This window comes from Mytilus galloprovincialis, chromosome 1 (genome assembly GCF_965363235.1).
Source record: "Mytilus galloprovincialis chromosome 1, xbMytGall1.hap1.1, whole genome shotgun sequence".
Classification (NCBI taxonomy): Eukaryota; Metazoa; Mollusca; class Bivalvia; order Mytilida; family Mytilidae; genus Mytilus; species Mytilus galloprovincialis.
The window spans coordinates 108,125,647-108,144,716 of record NC_134838.1 but is presented as its reverse complement, the minus strand read 5'-3'; the positions used below and the strand labels follow the sequence as shown (position 1 = coordinate 108,144,716).

General features: G+C 32.8%; 2 protein-coding genes across 2 annotated transcripts in view; both read left to right on the top strand.

Annotated features, from left to right (window-relative positions):
- The window catches only part of LOC143049852 (glutamine--tRNA ligase-like), a 48,779-nt gene that overhangs the window by 7,367 nt on the left and 22,342 nt on the right, over nucleotides 1-19,070 (top strand). Inside the window, exons 5-17 of the mRNA XM_076223603.1 lie at nucleotides 263-327; nucleotides 1,022-1,081; nucleotides 6,510-6,606; nucleotides 6,949-7,020; nucleotides 7,963-8,048; nucleotides 9,123-9,209; nucleotides 9,773-9,872; nucleotides 10,944-11,131; nucleotides 12,511-12,641; nucleotides 13,389-13,481; nucleotides 14,397-14,534; nucleotides 15,061-15,148; nucleotides 15,577-15,662. Of these exons, the coding sequence (XP_076079718.1) occupies nucleotides 263-327; nucleotides 1,022-1,081; nucleotides 6,510-6,606; nucleotides 6,949-7,020; nucleotides 7,963-8,048; nucleotides 9,123-9,209; nucleotides 9,773-9,872; nucleotides 10,944-11,131; nucleotides 12,511-12,641; nucleotides 13,389-13,481; nucleotides 14,397-14,534; nucleotides 15,061-15,148; nucleotides 15,577-15,662 (1,291 nt within the window). The remainder of the gene's footprint in view (nucleotides 1-262; nucleotides 328-1,021; nucleotides 1,082-6,509; nucleotides 6,607-6,948; nucleotides 7,021-7,962; nucleotides 8,049-9,122; nucleotides 9,210-9,772; nucleotides 9,873-10,943; nucleotides 11,132-12,510; nucleotides 12,642-13,388; nucleotides 13,482-14,396; nucleotides 14,535-15,060; nucleotides 15,149-15,576; nucleotides 15,663-19,070) is intronic.
- LOC143049854 (zinc finger protein 862-like) lies at nucleotides 1,099-6,558 on the top strand. The gene is made up of 7 exons (XM_076223619.1): nucleotides 1,099-2,863; nucleotides 3,106-3,653; nucleotides 3,824-3,985; nucleotides 4,215-4,406; nucleotides 4,559-4,777; nucleotides 5,062-5,391; nucleotides 5,579-6,558. Exons 1-7 carry the CDS (start codon nucleotides 2,818-2,820, stop codon nucleotides 5,963-5,965), a joined length of 1,884 nt encoding a protein of 627 aa, XP_076079734.1. The 5' UTR covers nucleotides 1,099-2,817; the 3' UTR covers nucleotides 5,966-6,558.

Below are 19,070 nucleotides of genomic sequence, written 5' to 3'. Positions count from 1 at the left end.
TGAGATTTCATTCTTCAATGCAGGTCATGACCTGCATTTTCATCATCACAGGTTGACAGGTATGGGTAACAATTTAAAGCAAGCACTTGTTAAAGGTATAATAAGTAAATTACACAATGGAAGGTTGATTATTTTGTTGATATATTATATTTCTAAAGTTTGATCATCTTGATTGGCATTTGTTAATTTGCATTTTTCTATATATTTTTTTAACTATCTTTACTATTTTAAGGTTTAATACATGTATTTTAAATTCCATTAGGTGAGGCAAGAAACAAATTAAAGTTTGCTGATGGAAAAATTATCAAGAATGAAGTAGATATGCAGGTACAAAATCTCTTTTGCTATTGTTAGTTCTAAAGATCTGGTGAAAGTATTTGAAATGTGTTAACAAAGCATTACCCTCTATTACTGGAAACCAGCAATAGTAATGGTTTATGGCAGAAGGGGGACACTCTTTTCAATTGTTAAGTAAGATAATATGATATGTGATTGAGGAGATTGTCAAAATGTTAATTGCACCCTGATTAGCAAACTAAGGGTTTTATAGTGATGATGGTGTCTGTTCATCTGTCTTTGATATTCCATTTGTCTGTATTCCATACTTTATTGCTAATTATACTGCTTATTTACATGTTGTAGTTGTTAAACATTTAATACCATAGCTCAACCTCTTATTTCTGTTTTTTCTTACCTGCGAATAGTTTGTCAAGCTTTGTACAGGGTACTGCTAGTTTTAAATAATTTGGCAATGTATAAAGTTCAAACATGAGAAATAATATCTTATCAATTAGTTCCCCAGTTATGGATATTTGTATGGCAAAACTTTGTTATGATACTACCATTACCAACATGATTCACTTAGTGAATTATATAAGTAAACAAAATATAGGAATAGAACTTATCAAGGAATAGTAGTTATTTAAATAATAATGTCCTTCAAAGATTTCCTTTCATCCCCGTCAAAACAAAATATCTGAAATCAAGTATCTAACTTTATATAAAAAAATATTTGTTTTAGATTCTTGACCTTCTTGGTCCAAAGACTGATGCAGACCTAGCTAAACCAGTAAAACAAAAGGTAATGTAACATATGCTACTAATGTATAGAGATTTGGTTATTGAATTTTCTAGCACAAATTTTGTGCTCTGTGTACTGAGTGAACCTGAGGCCTTCAAAGTAGAAAATAGACTTAGGAGACGACATTAAAAAAAATGTATAGTATTATGATAATTTGTTGCAAAGCATAAAATGTTTTTTTAATCCTCTGTGAGTCTGTTTGTCACCACTCTGTTGCCCCTATAAAAGTGTCTTTACTTTTTGTTGGATCCTCTCCATATTCAGTGTTTTCCCTAGGCTATTCAAGCATAGCGGTACCGCTACGCATCAATTTCGACCCGCCATGCTTTCATCATTGCCGCTATGCATCCCGCTATGTGTGAAAATCGTAGCTGTGTAAAATATTTATTATCAATATTTTGAAAGTGATGTGACAAGTAACAAATATCCACAGGTGATTTAAACTCATCCGACTGATAATTGGATGCATCACGTAGCGCGTGCCGGGATTTTACAACCTTCTTAATTAGTTCGTTATACTTCTAGACTTCAGTTACATAATAGAAGTTGCCAGATAGCTAATAAATAAATAGTCAAATTAATCTCCAATGCTCAAGTACTTTCTGTGAAGAAAAAAAAATTAAAAAAAGTTTTAACCTTTTCTGTAAATTGACTTTTACCTGTGCCGTGGCTAACTTTTAAAACGGGTTTTTGACATCGTTGTTTAACAGAGATCTTTAAAATGTATAATATTGGTCAGGTTAGTTTATAAAACTAACGTAATTTCACTGAGAATAAACAACGTATATTTTTTTTAATGATTTTCGCAGTTACTTCAACAGTTTATAGAAGGTCATAGAACGTCGATGAACTATTTTTTGATTGGTCATAACAAAAAGATATTTTTAGATTAGTCGCGGTTGATTGATTTTATCAAAGAATACATATCACCGGGCCGAGTAAAAGACGGTCTTTATATGAAAAATTTATAAGATTTGATAATTTACGGAATAATTGTTTTGTTTTTTTTAATAAACTTGTGTTGTTCTATTTTTATTTCAATGGGTCACAAGCTAATTACGCGTAGCGGCCCCATTTACCGTTTTTAAACAAGTGATCACAAGTGGGGCTAAATTTCTTTCACTTCGGCAAGATAGGAATTTTACAATTATGAATCGTTATAAATAAATCAAAGAGGGGTGTTTTGAAATCGATAGTTAATTTTCATGAAATAAAATGTCAGCTTAGCTTCCAAATAGGTAATTGCCAAAAATGTCATCCGTCGTATGTCAGGTATAAGTCAGTGACGACTTCTGTAATTAACGCAAATATACTTTATTTTATTATTTCCTGTATTAAAAATGTCTGAAGTAATGATGACACTCAAAGTTGTATTTAACAACTTGCTGTTGATGATGAAACCATTCTATCTGCAAATTTCGAAGAACAATCATCATTTCAACAACCATGTCAAAGCAACCATCAAAGAAATGTCGTATTACTGGCCCGACTTTTCTGACAAGTTGGTTAGAAAAGTCTACTCCTTCGTCAAATTGTAGTCAGACAGATCATGAAAATCATCACCTTGAGCAAAGCCCTGAAGTTGAAATTCAACCTTCTCCAGAATGCACTGAAAGTCAAGATGGACAAACAGAAACAAGTAACCCTACCAGTACACTGACCATTGTATCCCTGAACTCGGAAAATACGATAATCACAAAAGTTCAAAAGAAAAGAAAAACAGGAGTTGACAAGAAATGGCTGATCAGTTTCCTTGGTTAAAAACTGTCAATGACGGATTTGGTAAGACTTTTTTTAATTAGTTTTATCTATCTCAAAAGTTTGAAGTAATTAACGACCTCAGACCAAGATACATATATACGAATTACTTAATTTATTCTACTTAATTTCCATTGCAAGCAGCTAGGTAAACTATAATTGTATTGAACAACTGTTTTAAAGATTTTTTACCGTATGGATATATTATTTTCCATAAATAGTATAAATTGCTCTATTTAAATAAAATTTTAATATTTGTTTTTCAGGTCTGTTGTGCAATCTCTGTATCACCTTCAATAAGAAACCAATGAATGGTAGCCTCAAATGGACAAGTCAGCCTTGTATTACTGTTACCCTTGAAAGTATTAGTAAGCATGCCAAATCTGACGCCCACAAGGAAGCAGAACAGTTGGAGGCACAACATATTCTGTCTGGGAATGGTCAAGGACTAGTGCAAGCTGTAGCAGCTCAGGCATCTATGGAGAAGATTGCCTTGTGTGGAGCATTTAGAAGTCTGTATTGGTTGGCCTCAGAGGAGATACCACACACAACTAAATATTCATCTTTACTTGGATATGCCAAGAGAATGGGATGTTCTTACTTGAATCATCTACAGAAGGGAGGAAATGCCAATTATGAGAGTCAATGGACTTTACAAGAGATGCTACATATCATTGCAGAACAGATTGCAGCCCCAATACTGCAGGACATATGCAACTCACATTACTACAGTATCCTGATTGATGAAACCACTGATATAGCAGTCATCAAGAAAATGACCATCCTAGCCAGATATATAACTGAAAATAACCAGGTCAGTGATTTTCTTATAATAAACTTTTAAGTTATACTCCTTCATGTAATATTAATCAAACTTATTCAGACAGAAAGATGTTGTATTGATAAGTAAACATTCTGAAATAATGCAAAGTAAATAATAATATTTATGATAGTTGATGTAAAGTTTTTTTTAATTTTTTGCAGGTAAAGACTTCATTCCTTGGTATGGTAGAGTTGCCAGATGGGAAAGCAGAGACAATAATGAATGCTTTGGACAAATTTCTGAATGAACTTCAGCTGCCAACAGAGCATTTGATAGGTCTTGGATCTGATGGTGCCTCTGTTATGGTTGAAAGAAAATCTGGGGTAGGCAGATATAAAACATTTTTTATAAGAAATCAATTAATACTTATTATAAGAAAGCATAACTGACTCTTATAAATAAAGAAAGAACTATGACTATGTTAAAATACTTTAATCAGTATACCTGTAAGTTTAAAAAATATTTCAGTAAATAAGTAAAATGGTGTCTCCTCTGTAAACTTGTATCACACATAGTTGACTTGCATATCAAATCTTGTGTTTGTTTCTACAGGTTGCTGCAAGACTAAAACAACGTAATCCGGAGCTTGTGAATGTTCATTGCATTGCACATAGATTGGCACTGGCTGCAGCTCAGGCTACAGACAATATTCCATATTTGAAGAAGTTCAAGGACTTATTGCAACAGATATTTAAATTCTACCAAAACTCAGCAGTTAAAATGTCTGGACTTAAAGAAATTGAGGTAATATATTTTTAACTATATGTACAACACTATATGAATACTAAAAAGTAAACAGGAAGTCATTACATATTACAGTATTTAAGTAACTTAAGTTATTTGAGTAGCTTAGTTTGGCCATACAATCAAACATTATTCCTATTTTCTATATTCAGACAATACTAGGTGGACCACAATTAAAGATGAAAGAAGTCCTTGACACAAGATGGTTGTCACATGATAGAGCAGTGACTGCTATAAGAGAATGCCTCCCTGCACTTATTGCTAGTTTAGAGAGAGAAGCAATGTTTGTAAAGACAACCAAATTTGTTGCCTCAATCCATATGATGTCAGACATTCTTCCACACCTTGCAAGATTGTCAAAGACCTTCCAAGTGAGTTAAATATTACTTTTTTTATAATTCAACATCAAAATTAAAGTTTTTTTTATCAAATTAAAAAATAACAATTCTGTGTCTACATACTCTTCATTATTTTTACAATTAAAACTATCCACCATTTATGGGGCAAGAAAGACAACTCTTTCTAAAATATGAAAGGGAGATAACTTGTGGAATAATAGAAGTTATGTATGACAATTGCATATGCTTATATTAATTAATAAAGTTCATTTCAATGGTTGTTGTGGAATTCCATATTTTAATATTTATCTTTGCAGAAAACAGATATTGACTTCACCTTAATTGAAACTCTTGTGTCAGCAACACAAATAACCATCACAAAACTGATTGATCAACCTGGACACTACATGCAGTCATTGCCAACTTGTCTGGACAGCCTGTCAGAGTATGGTGTAAGACTGAGGCAGTCTGACATTGATAACTTCAAAAGGGATATATACCAGCCCTACCTAGAAAATGTGATCCAGAACCTCCATGACAGATTTCCAGACAACCCAGTACTGGATGCACTATCTGTCATGGATCCAGACCTCTTAAATGCAGATGACCCTTCATTGAATGAATGGGTTCAACACATAAAATTGAAGGTATGTACTTTGATGTACTCAATATATAACTAGTTATGATATATATATATATATAATACAAATAAATCTTACTACTTATTGTCTGAGAAGGAAAAACTTATCAAGCTGGACCATACACATACATACAGTATGATTATTCAACTGTAGTTTTAGACATATAATCCCTGCACTAAAACATTTTTTTCAGACTCTAGCCAAACATTTCAAGTCAGTTGGAAGTGAAATAGAAGTTCTGGAAGAATGGGAAACACTGAGAACACTGTTAGTGAAAGAATGTAAAGACATGACATTTAGGAAGACAATGAACAAAGTTGCCAGTCTTGGAACTTTGTATCCTTGTCTGTCTAAGTATGCAGCAATTGGTCTTGTTTTGCCAGTTTCAACAGCTGATTGTGAAAGATGTTTTTCATGTTTGAACAGAGTGAAAACAACCTTGAGAAACAGACTATGCCAAAAAGTGTTGAACTGTTTAATGCATATATCAATTGAAGGACCAAAGGAGGAAGCTTTTGATTTTGACAAATGTGTGGTGACCTTTGGAAAGTTAAAACAGAGGAAAATATCAACAAAATAATGTGTACCTGACATTAATTTGTAAATAACTATTGCAGACTGGATTATTTTTATTATTGTTTGTAACTCAAGGGCTTTCATTTATTCCTTTATCTGTGATAAATACTTTAGAGTTGCATGATTTGTATTTGTGTGAATTGCTGTAACTTTAATAAAACAATTAGATTGGTATATGGCTTTTAATATATACATTAAGTAGTGTAAATAGTTCTGAAAAAAAGAAGCGTCGCGCGCCGCGTTACAAGTTAACCATGGACCCACCATGCATGAGAAATTTTCTAGGGAAGACACTGCCATATTACGATGAAGGTTTCAAGTCTGATTTTCAATGAGATTCAATCATTCTCATAATGAATGAATATAATTTTAAAATGTAAAACAAATGTTGGTATTTGATAATTAAAAAAGGAACAACATTTGGTGTTACCTGATGACCTAACAGTTTGCCTGAAATGATTTATTGATATGGCAGGTGGATGTTAGTTTTTGGTACAGTATATTTACTTCTTAACCATGTTGTTTTTAAATAAATATTCTTTTTGCAGCAGACAGGCGTGAAAGGATCTGAATCAAGTAAATCATTGAAATCAACAGAATCTAGTAAATCATTGAAAGATGAAGGATCTAAGCCAACAGAGAGTTGTAAGTTTTAGAGATAGACAAGTACCTTTTAGTGATAAATTTCTTATATTTATCCCTGATTCAATAATTTAGTTATGAAAAAGAATGTGGGTTTGTTTAAATACTTTAATAAACTGAAAATCCTAGAAATTTTAAATACTGTAGTGACATTTTAAACTGAAGAACTTTATTCAAGTGATATAAATATAACAAAAAAGATAATAGCTGCATTTGAAAAACTTTAACTTGCAGATTTTCATTTAAATTACAATGAGTTTGCATGAAAAACTATGTCAGGAATATTCTGTATATATTATACATTATATATATGATATAAATGTCATTATGAAGTATTCTTTACAGTTGTAGGAGAGGATGGAGAAGTCAAAAGCTTTATGGATATAATGGGAGCAGCACTAAAGTTTCATAAAACAGGTACTTTTTTCTGAATGAATGGCACAGCTTTCTGATAAACAGGGTCAAACAGACTTATAATATTTGGCTCTGCATCATTTTTTCTATGAATGTATTGTCAATTGAGAATTATCAAATTGATCAGTTTCAGAAACATATGGGAAATGAACTTTTAAATCAAAGCTGTGTGTAGAGTCTGTTATATTTTATTCTGGCATTACATATATCTCATAATCTTCAGATTTTTATGAAATGATCTCAAAGGTTTTTATCAGAGATGTTTTAAACAGTTTTGAAAATCAGCTTTAATCAAAGATTATTGCAATTGTTATGTCCCGTAGAAATGTTACTTTTATAGGAATGGCATTCGGAAGGGTGTCAAGCATACAACTCTTGTCTGACTTAAATTAACTTATATTTATGCTTAAATTAACTTATATTGATGCTTTATGTCAGCAATGTCATGGACAAGTTTAACAATTTGGATACCTATCAACAAAAAAGGAAATGTAGAATATATGGTACAGTGCATTGTATTGCAATTGCTGTCCTGCATTCAATTCTTGTATTTTTATGTAACTTTATGTAAGAGGTTTATCATAGAAATTTTAATAATCAGAACCTATCAGCTATGTTTTTGGAAGTAAGGCCCTATGGAAATAGAAATTGTATGGAAAGTTGTATAGTTTTTACTCACACCTATATTTCTTGTCATGATTTTTTTTTAACAAAATAAAAATTGTTTTAGTTATTCCCCTTGGACAGATAGAATATATGTTGCACCAGGGTTCCACTTGGGTGCTTCTTTTATTTATTGGAATTAAATTCCATGGATTAATCGAACTTTTAAAAGATGTCCCTGTTTCTGGTTTAGTATTAAAATTCACTACCCTCTGATAATGATTATTGTCTATAACTTGAACTGATTACATGATGTGTGATTCCTATTTTTGATTTTTTTAGGCGAAAATTATAAAACAGAAGGATACGTGATAACACCTAAGACCATGGAGTTATTAAAAGAGCATATGAGGATTACAGGAGGCAAGGTACATTTGATTAAATCTGGCTTCATTGTAAAGCTTATTTTGAAGAGGATATTTCTGGAAATTTGTGGACAAATCAAAACTTACCTTTCAAATGATATTTTTCTGCTCCATCAGTAGAGGAGGGGTATTAAGTTTTAGCCTTGTTTGTCTGTACGTCCGTACGTCTCAAAATTGGTTTCCATTCTCTAACTTTAGTTTGCCTTAATAACTAAATGTTATGAAACTTATGTACAGTGCTAATAACCACAAAATACAGATTAAGTTTGATTTTTTTATTTGCCACTTTTACTGTTCTAGCGTATGCCTCTTTACAAATTAAAAAACTGCTGAATTTGTTTCCATTCTTTTACTTAAATTTGCCTGAAATAAATGTTATGAAATGTATACACAATGCTTATTACCTCAAAACTCAGAACAAGTACAAATGTAGGTAGCATCACTTTTACAGTTCTAGAGCTATGTTCCTTTATTATTAGTTACATAGTGTGTTAGTGACCTAATACGGAATATATGCGAAGCTCGAATCCCCGTATGGAATTTACTGACCCATATATACCGTATTATGACATTAGCACACTATGTAACAAATTTATCTTACCTACTATCTTAACGTGTAAAATTTAGACCAGCACTTGACCTATCAATGAGAAAGTCTTCAAAACTGTTAGTATTAAGAAACTACTTGCATTGATTCTACAAAAACAGATGCCAACAATAACAACTTGCTAGGTTTAAATGTGTTTTATGAATTTATTTCCATCTTTATCATCAATTTCTTCGTCTGTTGAAACCTTTAAGATTTTTTCTCAGTACCGTTTTGTGTTTATAAAGGAACGTAACACCACTACTAACCGTGTATGAAATAAGCCCTGTCTCCCTTATTACCTAATATGGAAAATAAAGGGATGTAACACCACTACTAACCATGTATAAAATAAGCCCGGCCTCTCTACTAACCTAATATGAAATATACTGTTTTATCTCTTTGTATAAGGTAGAGCTGTCTTTATTGTTTGTAACATAAACTAATTCATTCAATTGATTTATTTACATGTATTTGTTTTACTATTACAGGTACATTCTAGATTTCCACCAGAACCAAATGGTATTCTACATATTGGCCATGCTAAAGCTATCAACTTTAACTTTGGTTATGCTAGAGTAAGTAGTATTGGATTGTAAAATGTTCAGTTTACTTCATGCAACAATTTTCTGTTATATTGTGGGGAAAAATAATTTCAACTGAAAATCATTTATTTTAATACCCAGAAAAGTGAAAAGATTAGTTTCAGGTTTTTTTTGTAAAGATCTTTAATTAAAAATTGACAAGAATCAATTAAAATAAACCTTTTTGTAATCTGTTTAATCATTTTAAAGGGTTTTAAGAAAAAATATCATGTGCACAGTCAGGTCTTTCAAATACACACTACGATAGAAGTTTGAATTATCTTTCTTGGATCAGCTGTTTTAAAATGTTTGTCATGATTTTCATTATTAATAGAAGAAATAGCTGAGGATATATTTAATTTAGTATTTTAAACCATAGAGGGTACTTTAGTTGTGTTGAACCCTCACCAGTTTTCGTAACATCACTTTGCCATGGTGGTTCTGTTAAGTTATTGGTTATGCCATGTTATAAAAAATGCACCACATATTTCATAACAAACAATTTTTTTCCAAATAATGCTGACAGCATTTTTATGTGTATGTTTATTTTCTTCTAGGCTCATGATGGGAACTGTTATTTAAGATATGATGATACCAACCCAGAGAAAGAAGAAGAGAAATTTTTTAAAGCTATTCTTGAGATGGTTCAGTGGTTAGGTAAGATCATATTTACTTTTTTGGTGAAGGTTTAAACTTTCTTCTTTTGTTTTTTGATCAGAGGAGTATTTGTAGTAGTATGGTAAACTTTTTGTGAATAAGAGTAAATTATATATTCTGTAGAATTTAAATTTATAACTTTTTTTATCATATTTAATGGAATTCATTTAAATTATGATTATCTAAAAGGTGCAGATACATAAACAATAATAGTGCATTGACTTGACATATCAACGATATAAGGATGAGGCTTAAAAACGGGGAAATGCAAGGCTGTGCCGAGCTATTTCCTTGTTTCGGGCCAAATCCTTATATCATTGATATGTCAAGTCAGTGCACTATTATTGTTGTTTAATGCGTTAAGGTTATTTATTTGATTTAAATATTTGGGGAAATCCCCTTTAAAAAGGCCTCATATCATGCTCACGGAGAAATTTTCAACACAATGAAATGTACATTTACCTGTTGAAACCCACACTCGATGGTGAACGAAATCATTTGAGTATGGACTAAAATATCAACCATAGGCATAACAAATTAATGATTTATAGGTTGCAAACAAAAAATATTAATAAATGAAATATGTTTTTCCAATAATTGCAAAAGAAACAAGGTTGAGTCATTCCACGCATTGTTGCATGCATTGGAAACAAGAACAGGTTGAAGAGGTCATATGAATAATTAAATGTTATTTCGGCAACTTCTATTTAAATATTCATAAGGAAAAGTGATATCAGGTCAGTGACTGTATATGACATAGAAATATACAGTCAACGCATTTTGACTGCTCAAATAGAACGAGTGCAGTATAAAATTATTTTGCAATCTGATTCAGGTATTGCTATCACTTATGTCTGCTTTCCATCCATTTATTGTTGATCAGTTTATGACCTAATTACAGGTGAAAACTTATCCAAATATTTTCCTGAATAAGATCTGAAAAGTGATTTTCTTGTATTTTACAAAATTAAATGGTTGCATATGATGTATGTTTGTTATGCCTAATGTTTGTTTAGAGGCAATTTGAAGCAGTTTTGAAAAATAGATTTAATATATGGTATTGTTTTACAGGATACAAACCATTTAAAGTCACCCATGCCTCAGATAATTTTGACAGATTATATGAACTGGCTGTAGAATTGATCAAGAGAGGACATGCATACATTTGTCATATGAAATCTGAAGATATAAAAGGTTTCAACCCTCCAGATTCTCCATGGAGAGACAGACCAATAGAAGAATCACTACAGTTATTTGAAGTAAGAATTTCTAATAATTACTATTTTCTAAAATTTTTCTATGATCTTTATTTGCAGCTTGATGTGTGATTTTCTCAGTTGTGTAGAAAAAAAATGTATGAAGTTGCCTAGTTATAAAGTGATATACAGACTATCAAAGGTCTAGTTATAAAGTGATATACAGACTATCAAAGGCCTTGTTATAAAGTGAGATACAGACTATCAAAGGCCTTGTTATAAAGTGATATACAGACTATCAAAGACCTAGTTATAAAGTGATATACAGACTATCAAAGGTCTTGTTATAAAGTGATATACAGACTATCAAAGACCTAGTTATAAAGTGATATACAGACTATAAAAGGTCTTTCAAACACAACAATGTTTCAGGTATCTCTATCTTAGGGATGTGGCCGGTCTTCATCTCTATCTTAGGGATGTGGCCGGTCTTCATCTCTATCTCAGAGATGTTGCCCTTTAATCAGATTGTAGCTGAGAAACATCCACTTGTTTAAAAAACATTGATACCACTGATTCAGTGACACTGAACTAGTATACATTTTTGTTTTAGGGCCAGCTGAAGCTTGTCTCATGATGCAGGATTTTCTCACTCCATTGGTGGCCTTCAGCTGTTATCTGCTCTTTGGTTGGGTTGTTGTCTCTTTGACATATTACCCATTTCCATTCTCAATTTTATAATCTATAAATCTACCATGAATTATAAAAGAGAACTTGTATAAATGCAAAATAGATCTATGACAAGCAGATGATAGGATTTTCTTTTAGGTACCTAAGGATTATTAAGTCTGTAGACCTAAATAAGGTTAACTGATTTCAACAAGAAACTATTCTAATTATTAAAAAGAGTTCCTATATTTGAAAGGGTATATAAGATAGCAACCCAAGAACACTAACATCAAACAACAATAATTGCAACCTATTGTCTTAAACATTAGACAGGTGTTTGTACATTTTATTGAAACTCTTAAAAATTGCTCAGTCGAAACAGTTGTGAGTAAGCCTGAAAGAGAGGCTGTCTAATCTGCCAACAACCGCAAATTACTGTTAATTCAGAAATTATTGCCTTCATTTATTATTTGGATGTTGTCATTTTAGACTAAAATTCGATTTTAATTTTTTGCGATATTTAGAAAAATCCTGTTTTATTCATATAAATTTTTTTTAAATGCAGGTTTAAATTATTGTGATTTTAGCAAAAATAAAAAAATTGCAATAATTTCTGAATTTGCAGTACCCAAATGACAGAATCAAACCGATATACAATGACAGTTAACTATATTTTTAGAATATGCATTTTCGAATAACATCTAAAGTAAGATAATTGAAGCAAGTCATACAAGTTGAAATGAAACATTTAATAAAGCTTATATTTTCCTCAGGATATGAAGAATGGAAAGATAACTGAAGGTGATGCTACATTGCGAATGAAGGTGACACTGGAGGAAGGAAAGAAAGACCCAGTGGCATATAGGATAAAGTTTACTCCTCATCACAGAACTGGGGATAAATGGTAAAGAAACTATACATGATCTAGTGTGGATTCAGTTATTTTTATCAATAGCAAATTTTTGTTGTTGATATGATAGTATCATTATTGTGGAGAATGTCTACCAAATTTGGTATACAAGCCTATAAAGAATGTGTACTTAATTAAATATTTAAATTCAGTATTCACATTTAATAACGAAATCCACTTAAAGTTGTATCCTAAGATTTATACTGAGTCCGACTTCTGTATATGATAATATCTCATTGGTAATATTAATTTATCTCGCTGGAGAAAACTGGGATTTTTTTAAAATTATATTGGAGTTAACTATAGACATGATATTCCTTATCAGCAGAGTCATGGGATTTTTGTTTGATATAAGATAAACACTTAATTGCTTGTTTTGAGTAAAGTTTGGTTTTCTTATACTCTGTTAGGTCATGAACAAAAGCAATAAAAAATGAATACATGGGATCCTTTGCCAAATTAAAAAAAAACACACACTAAAAAAAAAAAAAAACACCTTTAAGTTATCAGTCTTGAACCAAATTGAATGAAAAATTTAATTATCTTTCTGAAAGGTACTGAACCAATTGTAATAACAACATTTTCTTTTTGGAATCTGAACCACACATGTAATTAAAAACTTGAAAAGACAAGAGTATCACTATACAAAATGCTATAAGTCGAAACAAAATTAACATGTCAGGTACAGAGTTAGAAGAAAAGTAAGTGAATTTCTTTCAAGTTTATTATTATTTATTTCAGGTGTATATACCCAACCTATGATTACACTCATTGTTTATGTGATTCTATAGAAAATATCACCCATTCTTTATGTACTAAAGAGTTTCAATCAAGGTAAGTATAATCATGAATAATTCTAAAAGAAAATATCAACTATTCTTTATATACTAAAGAGTTTCAATCAAGGTAAGTATAATCATGAATAATTCTAAAAGAAAATATCAACCATTCTATGTGTACTAAATAAGCATTTGGTCATCTGCATGGTGTATTTGATGTTTTTAAAGATTATAGATTGGGTTCATCAGACCTCAACTTCATTTACATTGACAATTGATAATGTTAAGATTATGTGAAATATACCTTAAGTCTAACCCTGACAGTAAATACTTTCAACACAAAAAATTTCATCAATAAAGCAGGCATGACAGGAACAGCACTTCATTTACTGTAATTCATCTCAATGTCACAGTCAGGTCTTTAAGATTGAACAAACATATCTCATTGCTGTAATTCATCTCAATGTCACAGTCAGGTCTTTAAGATTGAACAAACATATCTCATTGCTGTAATTCATCTCAATGTCACAGTCAGGTCTTTAAGATTGAACAAACATATCTCATTGCTGTAATTCATCTCAATGTCACAGTCGGGTCTTTAAGATTGAACAAATATATCTCATTGCTGTAAAGAATGTACTGTTTTAATGAACTGTGTTATAATCCAACAAAAACATGTAACTATATTTTGAGATGTACTAAGGTTAACTTACTTTAAAATAACATTTCATGCCAAATGATTAAGTATGCTGTACCGCTATATTTGTTTTTCTGTTCTTTTGTAATAATTTATTCTTGATCTTTGTTTTGAAAATTCAAAATGAGATCTTTAAAGATATCAATTGACTAGATTTTTTTTTTCTTGAGCTCACAATTTTCAGTGTACTGGTATTAAAAATTCAAACCAAGACACTGTAACAAAAGATTTCATTGAATAGACAAGAGAAATATATTTCTGCCTTTATTTCAGACGGTCATCCTACTATTGGTTATGTAATGTACTGGACCTGTATTGTCCTGTCCAGTGGGAATATGGACGACTCAATCTCAACTATGCTGTTGTCTCAAAACGAAAAATAGGCAAATTAATAACTGAAGGACATGTAAGGTAAATATAAGTTTAACCTAACTTTATGGTAGAGGTACATGATGGTCATTGTCTATAGTATTGTCTGTGACCAAAAAGTTGTACAAGGTGAGACATAGGTTGTGTTTTTCCATCAGCAACAATGAAAGCTACAACATCATCAGTTTCATAGGAACTGTAAAGCATGATAATGACTGTTTATACAACTATCAAAGTAATATGTAATAGATATTTTTTATTCTTAAGGTAAATCCGTGTTAAAACCTAGGTTTAATTTGGCTTTCTGTTGTTTTATCAATATTGATATTTCCTTAATAGTACATTTTCATTGATGCTTATTCTCTTTCAAGGTCTCCTTTTAAAAATCAATATTTAATAATTTGCTGCTAGGGACCTTTTTAATTTTGCTGAGTAAGGTTTGTATTAGTTATTCCAACGTACACTTTATGGACAAAATTTACGTTAATTTCACCAATTGTCCTTTCTTTCCCATTGTTATGAGCTTCTGTAATTACTTTTCTTATGATCAAATTATTTATTTTGACAGAGATTGGGATGATCCTAGATTGTTTACTTTAACAGCTTTACGTAGACGTGGTTTCCCACCAGAGGCTATCAACTTATTCTGTGCAAAAGTAAGTGTGTATATATTTACATTTGAAAAGAAGAAAAAAATCCCTACATCATTGGGAGGCAAACACATAAGGTGTTTGGACAACACAGTTAAATTAGATTCAATTTGATCATGAAAAAATATATATCCTTTATATGAATCAAAGAAGATGTAGTGTATAGGTCAATGATAGCAAAAACACAATAAGTCGAAAGACATAAAGACATATAGACTGGAACTGGTAAAAATAGTGAATGAATGTCAATTGGGATTGAATTTTTTCTCTCAAAACAATGAATTCAACGCTGCTTTTATCAGTCCATTTGTATGTTTAAAAAAGGTGTAAATTTCTGTAAGAACTATGAAATGACTATTAGTCCTCAATATTGTCTGCTATGGTTATGTCATTTTCAGAACTGAGTTTTTAAAAGAAAGTATTATATTTTGTAGGTAGGAGTCACAATGGCTCAGACAGTTTTAGATCCCTCCATGTTGGAGGCTTGTGTTAGGGATGTACTTAATGTTACTGCTCCAAGGTAGGTAGGAGTCACAATGGCTCAAACAGTTTTAGATCCCTCCATGTTGGAGGCTTGTGTTAGGGATGTACTTAATGTTACTGCTCTAAGGTAGGTAGGAGTCACAATGTCTCAGACAGTTTTAGATCCCTCCATGTTGGAGGCTTGTGTTAGGGATGTACTTAATGTTACTGCTCCAAGGTAGGTAGGAGTCACAATGGCTCAAACAGTTTTAGATCCCTCCATGTTGGAGGCTTGTGTTAGGGATGTACTTAATGTTACTGCTCCAAGGTAGGTAGGAGTCACAATGTCTCAGACAGTTTTAGATCCCTCCATGTTGGAGGCTTGTGTTAGGGATGTACTTAATGTTACTGCTCCAAGGTAGGTAGGAGTCACAATGTCTCAGACAGTTTTAGATCCCTCCATGTTGGAGGCTTGTGTTAGGGATGTACTTAATGTTACTGCTCCAAGGTAGGTAGGAGTCACAATGGCTCAGACAGTTTTAGATCCCTCTATGTTGGAGGCTTGTGTTAGGGATGTACTCAATGTTACTGCTCCAAGGTAGGTAGGAGTCACAATGGCTCAAACAGTTTTAGATCCCTCCATGTTGGAGGCTTGTGTTAGGGATGTACTTAATGTTACTGCTCCAAGGTAGGTAGGAGTCACAATGGCTCAGACAGTTTTAGATCCCATCATGTTGGAGGCTTGTGTTAGGGATGTACTTAATGTTACTGCTCCAAGGTAGGTAGGAGTCACAATGGCTCAGACAGTTTTAGATCCCTCCATGTTGGAGGCTTGTGTTAGGGATGTACTTAATGTTACTGCTCCATGGTAGGTAGGAGTCACAATGGCTCAAACAGTTTTAGATCCCTCCATGTTGGAGGCTTGTGTTAGGGATGTACTTAATGTTACTGCTCCAAGGTAGGTAGGAGTCACAATGGCTCAAACAGTTTTAGATCCCTCCATGTTGGAGGCTTGTGTTAGGGATGTACTTAATGTTACTGCTCCAAGGTAGGCAGGAGTCACAATGGCTCAGACAGTTTTAGATCCCATCATGTTGGAGGCTTGTGTTAGGGATGTACTTAATGTTACTGCTCCAAGGTAGGTAGGAGTCACAATGGCTCAGACAGTTTTAGATCCCTCTATGTTGGAGGCTTGTGTTAGGGATGTACTTAATGTTACTGCTCCAAGGTAGGTAGGAGTCACAATGGCTCAAACAGTTTTAGATCCCTCCATGTTGGAGGCTTGTGTTAGGGATGTACTTAATGTTACTGCTCCAAGGTAGGTAGGAGTCACAATGGCTCAGACAGTTTTAGATCCCATCATGTTGGAGGCTTGTGTTAGGGATGTACTTAATGTTACTGCTCCAAGGTAGGTAGGAGTCACAATGTCTCAGACAGTTTTAGATCCCTCCATGTTGGAGGCTTGTGTTAGGGATGTACTTAATGTTACTGCTCCATGGTAGGTAGGAGTCACAATGGCTCAAACAGTTTTAGATCCCTCCATGTTGGAGGCTTGTGTTAGGGATGTACTTAATGTTACTGCTCCAAGGTAGGTAGGAGTCACAATGGCTCAAACAGTTTTAGATCCCTCCATGTTGGAGGCTTGTGTTAGGGATGTACTTAATGTTACTGCTCCAAAGTAGGTAGGAGTCACAATGGCTCAGACAGTTTTAGATCCCTCCATGTTGGAGGCTTGTGTTAGGGATGTACTTAATGTTACTGCTCCAAGGTAGGTAGGAGTCACAATGGCTCAAACAGTTTTAGATCCCTCCATGTTGGAGGCTTGTGTTAGGGATGTACTTAATGTTACTGCTCCAAGGTAAGTAGGAGTCACAATGGCTCAGACAGTTTTAGATCCCTCCATGTTGGAGGCTTGTGTTAAGGATGTACTTAATGTTACTGCTCCAAGGTAGGTAGGAGTCACAATGGCTCAGACAGTTTTAGATCCCTCCATGTTGGAGGCTTGTGTAAGGGATGTACTTAATGTTACTGCTCCAAGGTAGGTAGGAGTCACAACGGCTCAGACAGTTTTAGATCCTTCAATGTTGGAGGCTTGTGTTAGGGATGTACTTAATGTTACTGCTCCAAGGTAGGTAGGAGTCACAATGGCTCAAACAGTTTTAGATCCCTCCATGTTGGAGGCTTGTGTTAGGGATGTACTTAATGTTACTGCTCCAAGGTAGGTAGGAGTCACAATGGCTCAAACAGTTTTAGATCCCTCCATGTTGGAGGCTTGTGTTAGGGATGTATATAATGTTACTGCTCCAAGGTAGGTAGGAGTCACAATGGCTCAGACAGTTTTAGATCCCTCCATGTTGGAGGCTTGTGTAAGGGATGTACTTAATGTTACTGCTCCAAGGTAGGTAAAAGTTGCAATGGCACAGGGATAAAATATATCAGTGTCCAATCCCTTCTTCCTGCAAAATAAAAGATCCTTTCACCCCTCATACAGCTTAAATAATTGGTTTGTCCAACTGGTAAAAAACAGTTATAGGGAACTTTGTTCATTTGCAATATCTTGTATTTTTTGTATAAGTTATATATTATATACCTTATATAATATATAACTTATACAAAAAATACAAGATATTGCTCCAGCTAGAATTCAAAAGGGGCAGGGTGCCAGTGGAGGGCAGGGCACTTTTTTATGATAGGAGAAGGCACTGCTCATTTCTAATGTCTACGTCCCTGCGTGTATCACAAGTTCACATATTTTTTTACTGTATATATTGTCAATAAAGATGCATAAGTTGTTGTTATGATTATTTATTCTATAAAATTTGCATAAGAAAAGTCATTCATACTACATGTTCCTATAACATGGCAATACACATTCATACTATTAACCAAAAGAGGAAAAATAAACTTACTATTCTCCCCCACCCCCTCTCCTATCAAAAAGAAAGAACATAAACTAAACATTTCATAGTTTACCATACATGTACATGACAGAGTAGTTGTATTTCAAAATTTTCATCTAGAGCTTGGCCCTCAAAACTTTTTTTATTGTTTGTGTTTAGGAATATATTATTTAGTGTAGCTTCATCATGTTGATTTGTGATGAGAGTTTAACTACACACTTCCATTTTTGTAAGTTGATAGCTTGAGACCATTCAACCAATTAGTCTATACATATTTCTTATTTGATAATGTATAAAACATGGATTGCCAAAAGTATGATTATCAAAAATAAATTGCAATATATTTTTTTTGTATGTTCAAAGACAGTTAGTATCCTTAAGGTAACATTGTTATATAATTTTGTATTCAATTGGTTATTTTTTCCTATTTTTAGTACTAGATAATATTTTAGGAGCACAATTTTGGAATAAGCTTTTTCAGGGGAAGTAGCTCCAAAATTAATTTCCAACATGTTTACGTCTGCTTGTCGCTCACAAGTTGAGATGGACGATGTTTCTGTGAAGGC

Bases quoted from the DNA above. Each gene is read 5' to 3' on its own strand.
- LOC143049854 (XM_076223619.1), top strand. From the start codon at position 2,818: ATGGCTGATCAGTTTCCTTGGTTAAAAACTGTCAATGACGGATTTG. The intron at 3,654-3,823 runs GTCAGTGATTTT...AATTTTTTGCAG, and splicing joins ATATAACTGAAAATAACCAG to GTAAAGACTTCATTCCTTGG. The intron at 3,986-4,214 runs GTAGGCAGATAT...TTGTTTCTACAG, and splicing joins TGGTTGAAAGAAAATCTGGG to GTTGCTGCAAGACTAAAACA.